Source organism: Microtus ochrogaster, unplaced genomic scaffold (genome assembly GCF_000317375.1).
Source record: "Microtus ochrogaster isolate Prairie Vole_2 unplaced genomic scaffold, MicOch1.0 UNK47, whole genome shotgun sequence".
NCBI classification, from domain to species: Eukaryota; Metazoa; Chordata; class Mammalia; order Rodentia; family Cricetidae; genus Microtus; species Microtus ochrogaster.
The window spans coordinates 1,252,431-1,260,219 of record NW_004949145.1 but is presented as its reverse complement, the minus strand read 5'-3'; the positions used below and the strand labels follow the sequence as shown (position 1 = coordinate 1,260,219).

Sequence of the window (7,789 nt, the reverse complement as noted above, 5' to 3'; positions counted from 1 at the left end):
ATGCATGTATTAAAGTGCAGATTGGAGCATCCTTGCCTGTCTGTCTCAGCTGCATGCATGTATTAAAGTGCAGATTGGAGCATCCTTGCCTGTCTCAGCTGCTTTTCTGTGCTCCTGAGGCAGAAGGGCCCGACTGTGTCCTATGCCAGACGACTCCGGGCATAACCTGAGCCGAGGATTGCTCTCATTCCCCTCTGTAGTTTGGGTATGAAGTGTTCTTGTCCCCAGCTGGGGCAATCAGACTGTGACTCACAACAGCATTCTCTCTTCCTCTCTGTTGCAGAAAGCTCAGTGCGTGACCCAGAAGGTGGCAGTGGACCAGTTCAGAATGACAAAGGATCAGATGATGAACGGCCACCAGGTTTGCAGGCAGGGTTGGGTGTAAACATGGATACGCTTAAAGCCACATGGTATATAGTTTTAACTAAAGAATTAGAGCCCTGAATTCTTTTTTGTCATTGTTTTGTTTTTTGAGAAAGGTTTTTCTGTGTAGCCCTGGCTGTCCTGGAACTTGCTCTGTAGATCAGGTTGTGTTAAACTCACAGAGATTTGCCTGCCTCTGCCCTCCTGAGTGCTGGGACTAAAAGTGTGTGCCACCGCAGCCCAGCTAGATGCCCTGAATTCTTATGTGTGTACATCCAGGACTGGAGTCTGGCTCCCAGCCCCCTCATCAGGTGGCTCATAACCACTGGTAACTCCAGCTCCAAGAGACCAACACGTCTGTCTTCTGTGGGCACAAGTGCTCACACATACCCACACAGACATGTAATTAAACATCTTTTTAAAGGGGATGTTTCATGAGGAATGAAGACTAAGGTTGACCTCTGGCATCGTCATCCACACTCAGCCTGTACTTTCCACACACCACACATACACAATTCTACTAAAGTGTCGAGACAGGTGCGGGAGGGTGGTCTGGGGTTTCTCAGTTCTAGCTGACTGGCCTATGAGCCTGTCCTTATACCACTACCCCCACTGACTTAAATGCTGTTTCTTTCCGGATCTATGACACTCTCCATTTTATCTGCAAAATTTGGAGGCCATTCTCAGTCCCGCTGATTCTATCAGAAACTTTAAAATCACTTTGACAGTTTCTTGGAGGTCAGCTGGACTCTTGATATAGATTGCGTTAAGCTGCATGAGCTGTGTTTGGGTATATAACTAGCTCTATTAATAAGGTTGAGTCCTGAGGCTTAAATTGTTCAGTCCGTAAAATGTTTGCTGCACAGGGACCTGAGTTCAAGTCCCAGAACCCATATTAAAGGACCACGTGGGAGCGGTATGTGCCTGTAAAACCAGCACGGAGGAGGCAGACACAGGAGGATCTATGGTGCCGGCTGACCAGTCTAGATATATTGGTGAGATCGAAGTTTAGTAAGACACTCTCAAAAAGTAGATTGGATTCCAGAGAGATGGCTCAGCAGTTCTGAGCACTGGCCACTCTTCCGGAGGAACAAGTTCAGTGTTCAGCACCCCTGTGCCAGCTCACAGCCATCTGAAACTCCAGTTCTAGGGTATCTGCTGCCTTCTGGCCTCAGCGGGCATAGCATGCACAAGGCCAAATAGTCATAAAATAAAAATAAATACATCTTTAGAAATTGAGAATGAGAGGGATTGCAAAAGACACCAAAAGCCAGCGTCAGGTCCACATATATGCCCTTGAGTGTGCACACATACACATAGAACATGAACAACCAACCAGAGGACACACCCCCAAACAAAAGTGACTCCAAATGCCGAGACTTCCACAGCCAGCAGTAGAGTCTCCAGAGCCCCCACCCAATCTGTGGCGGGATTTTCACCATGCAGGTGACCACAGCTGCACGACCTCATGTGTGCAGCAGCAGTAGCATGTGCAGAGCACAGCATTTCGCAGCTCTCCTCCCCATCCTCCAGCTCTTACGTTCTTTCTGCCCCCTCTTCCCCTGTGCACCCTAAGCCTGGGGTCTGGGTAGTCGACAGAGATGGCATCTCTGTTTAGAACAACAGACATAATCATGCTAGATGATTTTGTGTTGTAGGAGGCCACTTGTTTGTTCCCAGCTGCTCAGCCCCGAAATAATCACACAGAAACCATATTATTTGCAATACTGTTTGGCCAATAGATTAAGCGCCTTGCAAGGAGGGGCCTCTTGTTTGTCCCTGCTGCCCAGCTAGCTTAGCCCCGAAATAATCACACAGAAATTGTATTCGTTAAATCACTGCTTGGCCTATTAGCTCTAACATCTTATTGGCTAATGCTTAGCCCTTGATTTAGCCCATTTCTATTAGTCTGTGTATCGCCACATGGCAGTGGCTTACCAGGAAGATTCAGCTTGTCTGATTCTGGCAGCTCCATGGTGTCCCTCTGACTCTGCTTTCTTCCTCCCAGAATTCAGTTCTGTCTTCTCCGCCTACCTAAGTTCTTCCTATCAGGCCAAAGCAGTTTTCTTTATTCATTAACCAATACAAGCAACACACAGAGGGACTCCCACATCATAAGCGTATTTCTGGATAACACATATCTTAAGTTATCTCATCTCCAATAATCTGTGTATCACCACGAGGCTGTGGCTTATTGGGTAAAGTTCCAGCGTCTGTCTCCAGCGGGGCTACATGGTTTCTCACTGACTCCACCTTCTCTTTCCCAGCATTCAGTTTAGTTTTCCCTGCCTAGCTCTGTTCTGCCCTACTCTGCTCAAAGCAGTTCTTTATTACCATGGCATACAGAGGGGAATTCTGCATCAATTTTGTTCTGTCCCTTTTACAGAGTTCTTTCATGCTGAGGAACAAGATTCAGAGGCAGACAAAAGTGAACAAGGTGAAGAAAATGTCTGTGGCCAATGATAAGGGCATTCAGAGAGGAGGTGGGGTCCTGGTGTCACTGGTGTGTTCACCTGAACCTTCCTTGTGAGTCCTGGGGGTGAACATCACGGACAGAGCCATGTGGCTCACGGCAATTTATGTTGGGTGGTAATTTATGAGACGTTCAAAATAACCCATAATTCCAGCTATCTGGATACAAGCACAAGCTTATTTGATGTGTTCTAAACACAGCTGAGAGTAATTACCTACCCTGATCAAAATTAGAGATTTTATTTTTACTGTAAGTCCCTTCAGGTTCCTCTCCTCTATTTTTGAGATGTTGTAGGCCATTGATAATTAGACTTATCTTGAAGAGATACATGTCAGTTTCAACTACAAATAAGTTTTTTCAAGTTTTGTTTTTCTTCTGCTCTCTTCCCTGACCTCATTCCATCTAGATGGCCTGCATAGCTATAAGGCCCACGTGATAGCCAAGTTTGACACACATGTGGAAGTACACTATGACAGCCCAGAGATGCAGGTGCTGCTCAAGGCTTTCAAGTCGTACCAGAAAGCCTTCTGGCCTCATACTGTCATCCTACATGGAAAACCAGGCGTTGGAAAGTCATCTTTGGCCAGAAGTATCATTCTGGGCTGGGCACAGGGTAAACTCTACCAAGACATGTCCTATGCCTTCTTCTTCTCTGTTAGAGAAATAAAATGGACAGAGAAGAGCAGTTTGGCAGAATTGATTTCTGAGGAGTGGCCATACTTGCAGGCTTCAGTGGCAAAGATCATGTCCAAACCTGAAAGACTCTTGTTTGTCCTGGATGGTTTTGACGACCTGGACTTGGCCCTCCTGCAGGATGACATGAGGCCCTCTGGAGACTGGGAGGATGAGCAGCCCATATACATCCTGATGTACAGCCTCCTGATGAAGGTCCTCCTACCCCAGTCCTGTCTCATAATCACCACCAGAGACACGGACCTAGAAAAGCTCAAGTCATTGGCGGTGTCCCCCCTCTACATATTGGTCGGAGGACTGTCAGCAACAAGGAGGACTCAGCTACTCCTTGAGAACATCTCCGATGACCAGCGAAGAAAGCACGTGGTCCGTACTGTGATAGAGAATGACCAGATATTTGACCAGTGTCAAGTCCCCTCCATATGCTCACTGGTCTGTGAGGCTCTGAAGCTACAGGAGAAGCTGGGAGAGAGATGCGCCCCAGTCTGCTGGACTCTTACCAGTTTGTATGCCACCTTGGTGTTCCACCAGCTCACCCCACGAGAGCCTTTTCAAAGTTGCCTTAGTCACAGAGAGCAAGTTGCCTTGATGGGTCTGTGCGGTATGGCGGCGGAGGGGGTGTGGAACATGAGGTCGGTGTTCTACGATGATGACCTGCAGAACTACGGCCTGGAGGAGGCTGCGATCTCAGCCCTCTTTCACATGAATGTCCTCCTCCGGGTTGATGACAGCACCGAGCAGTATTACATCTTCTTCCACCTCAGCCTGCAGGATTTCTGTGCCGCCTTATACTACCTCTTAAAGGGGCTGAAGAAGTGGAATCAGTACTGTCTGTTCGTCGAAAACCCAAAGAGGAACATCATGACGCTGAAGCGAACCAACTTCAACACTCACCTCCTTGAGATGAAGCGTTTCCTATTTGGCCTCATGAACAAGGACACGATGAGGACCCTGGAGGCTCTGCTTGGATGTCCTGTGTCCCCTGCTGTGAAGCAGAGGCTCCAACATTGGGTCTTTGAAGTGGGTCAGCAGGTCAGCGCCACCGGCCCAGAGGATGTTCTGGATGCCTTCTACTATCTCTTTGAGTCTCAGGACAAGGAATTTGTCTGCTGGGCTCTGAATAGCTTCCAAGAAGTGTGGCTCCAGGTTAACCAGAAGATGGACTTAATGGTATCTTCCTACTGCCTCCAGCACTGTCAGAACTTGAAGACACTCCGGGTGGATGTCAGAGACATCTTCTTAGTGGATAAGAATGCTGAGCTGTGCCCCGTTGCTCTCCCGCAGTGAGTATCGGATGATTTTCATCCTAAGTTAGTAATTTTGTATGTTATCGGGTTAGACGTGGCATTCAGAAATATTTAAGGTACCAGATGGCTCTTAAAGGGTCTCACCATTTGGGCTCATGTATGGGTGGTCAGTTCTGACCCTTGGTCTTTCACTTACTAACAGGACCTGACAAGTCTAGGTCATCATTAGCTGCTGGATAAGCCCTTTAAAACAGAGTCCGATGCTGGGGGCATATAGCTCAGTTGGTAGGCAGATCTCGGGAGACTGCTTGCCTAGCATGGATGAAGCCCAAGGTTCGATCCCCAGCAATGCTCAGACTGAAGATGTGGTGCACACCCACAAACCCAGCACTCAGGAGGTAGCGGCATCAAGGTAGCTTCCACCCGTAAGCCAATTCGAAGAGCCAAACTAATAGTAAAATGCAGGAAAAAAGATTTGTACAGGGTTGCCACATTGAAAAAAGGGACAAAAATCAGTAGGTCTCTATTGATGCCCGTCCGCATAGCCCATCTTTGGATCCCCATCTTTGGATCCCGCAGTGAGGCAAAGGTGCAGGTCATACGCATCTAAATGGTTCTAATCAAGGCGTAATCCCTGCCCACCGCTGACTCCTGGCCTTGCCTCGGTCTCTCCAACAAGGTGGGTTGCTCTGTGTGGAATCTTTTTCTGGGAGGCTAGTGCCAGGCTCCAGCCTTTTCCTTCTCCCAGCTGGCATTTGACTGTTTCCGAGTCCGCATGCCTACATGATCCATTCACCATTTGCATGCAGTCTGTTCAGTAATCCTTCTTGTCTTAATGGTACCTGTAAACACGCGTCACTCTCTGCCACCTAAAGACAAAGGAGCGAGTGAGAAGCGCAGGGCACAGTGCTCACTCACTCCGCTTCAGCTGATGGCCCTCTTTGCGTCTGTTTCTACATACAGCTGACTGCACTCGCCACAGACACATGGCACAAAGCCTGGAGGAGCCAGGGACCATAAGTCGAGAGCTGGCGCGAGTCACAGCACACAGGCTATGACTTTTCTAGAGATATGAGCAGGTCTCTTTAGACCTGTGAGGTCTGGAGTCCCCAAGAATGTCTTAAAGGGACAAGCCCATGTTGTAACAATACGCCAGCGTGGGGCTCCTGTACCATGTCTTCCTTCTAGAGGTCCCTGCTTATTTCTCGTAGTAGCTTGCTCTGTAATGTTTTCCTAGAACGACACAAGCAAACCTCTACTCGCCCCACATAGGAAGCCAGCAAAAGCCTAGAGTTATCATTCTACCAAAACTGTTTTGGTGAAGCAGCAAGTTTATTGGGTTTGCTTAGAGAAACATGGATAACCCAAAGTAACAACATCCTAATAAAGTCTCCCTCGTGCAGACAGCCTCATGGGAAATTGTCATGGAGTTGTTTTCAGTTAACCATTTATTTCTACATATAGTCTGGCACCCTCCCAAATTAGTTGCAGCTGAGGGAGGAGAGGAAGGAAGAGCTGGGCTAGCACCCAGGACAAGGGTCCTGTAATCCTCCTCCGCTGCTAAGGAGTATCAATAGTTCCATTGCCGTATACCTGGCTGTTCCGTTAATTGCCATAGCTAACTGGAAGTGGAAATCTCTTAATACAAGAGATGAAATGATGATCGTATCATCTCGGACTTTAAAACAAATCCAGGCTAGACAGGTGGCTCAGCAGTTAAAGAGCACCTGCTGCTCTTCGGACCGGAATGTGTTTCCTAACACCACACTGAGTGGCTCATAACTGCCGATAACTCCAGCTCCAGGAAGATCTGATGCTATCTTCTGGCCTCCATGGGCACATCTACACACGCATGTACATACCCACCCATTGACACGCATACATACGCACGCATGCACTTAACCTTTAAAATAAAATCTTTTTAATGGCATAACAACACAGCTGCACCATTTGACCACTAGGGGTGCTAGACTTTAAATCGCCTGTGACAGGGAGGGCTGTGAGGCTCGTGAGCACTCTAGTGTACCCCCACCCCATGTCTGCCGGTTCAATCCTTCTGTTTTCTCCTCACTGACACAGGGCACAGGGTAAGTCCCTCATCATGGAGCTGTGGGAGGACTTCTGCTCAGTACTCAGCATGCATCCAAAACTGAATAAACTGGATCTGGGTAGCAGCGTCCTGAACGAATGGGCCATGAAGATACTATGTCTCAAACTGCGGAATCCAGCCTGTAATATACAGAATCTAATGTAAGTGCCACCAGCCGGCTACAAGGCAGGGCTTCCCTTGGCAGGCTTCTCCTGCCTAGACAGGGCCCATCTATAAACCCTGAGAGGACCAGCACTGTAAAGGGTGCATGAAACAAGTTCCCAGAAACACAGGATGGGAGCTGACTGGAAAAAACTCATAAAGAGGTGCATAAGTTTTTTTGGTATTTTTTAAATATTTCTTATTGTTTATTTTATTTTTATGTGCACTGGTGTGAAGGTGTCAGATCCCCTGGAACTGGATCTTCAGACAGTTGTGAGCTGCCATGTGGGTGCTGGGAACTGAACTCTGGTCCTCTGGAAGAGCAGTCAGTGCTCTTAACCGCTGAGCCATCTCTCCAGCCCCGTGAAGTTTTTATTAAACCCACAGAAGTAAAAACCAGGGCTGGAGAGATGGCTCAGCGGTTAAGAGCCCTGGCTGCTCTCCCAGAGGACTCAGGTTCAATTCCCAGCACCCACATCTGCCTGTAACGCCAGTTCCAGGAAATCTGCGTCATACTAAATGCACATGAAATAAAGTTAAATAAATATTTAAAAAAAAAGTAAAAACCATTTTGTGAAGAGGGACTGGAGGACAGGGCCACCAAGAGCAAGAGTCAGGCCACCAAAGGAGGAAAGGATATGGGGTAAAAGGACAGAGACCAGAGCTTGACCAGGCTGACCACAAGAGCTCCAGCTTCAGGGACCATCACCAGGGCCACTGGACAGCTCCTGAGAACTTAGGCTAGCACTGGGAAGGTTCAGC

The 7,789-nt window shown here is 48.0% G+C and overlaps 2 protein-coding genes across 2 annotated transcripts in view; both read left to right on the top strand.

Annotated features, from left to right (window-relative positions):
• Positions 1-2,893, top strand: part of Nlrp8 (NLR family pyrin domain containing 8) — a 56,833-nt gene extending 53,940 nt beyond the window's left edge. Inside the window, exons 10-11 of the mRNA XM_013354506.1 lie at positions 284-361; positions 2,750-2,893. Of these exons, the coding sequence (XP_013209960.1) occupies positions 284-361; positions 2,750-2,893 (222 nt within the window). The remainder of the gene's footprint in view (positions 1-283; positions 362-2,749) is intronic.
• Positions 2,894-3,271: 378 nt separating this feature from the next.
• Positions 3,272-7,789, top strand: part of Nlrp5 (NLR family pyrin domain containing 5) — a 21,384-nt gene continuing 16,866 nt past the window's right edge. Inside the window, exons 1-2 of the mRNA XM_013354523.2 lie at positions 3,272-4,812; positions 6,856-7,026. Coding sequence (XP_013209977.1) covers positions 3,320-4,812; positions 6,856-7,026 — 1,664 coding nt within the window. The 5' untranslated portion in view covers positions 3,272-3,319. The remainder of the gene's footprint in view (positions 4,813-6,855; positions 7,027-7,789) is intronic.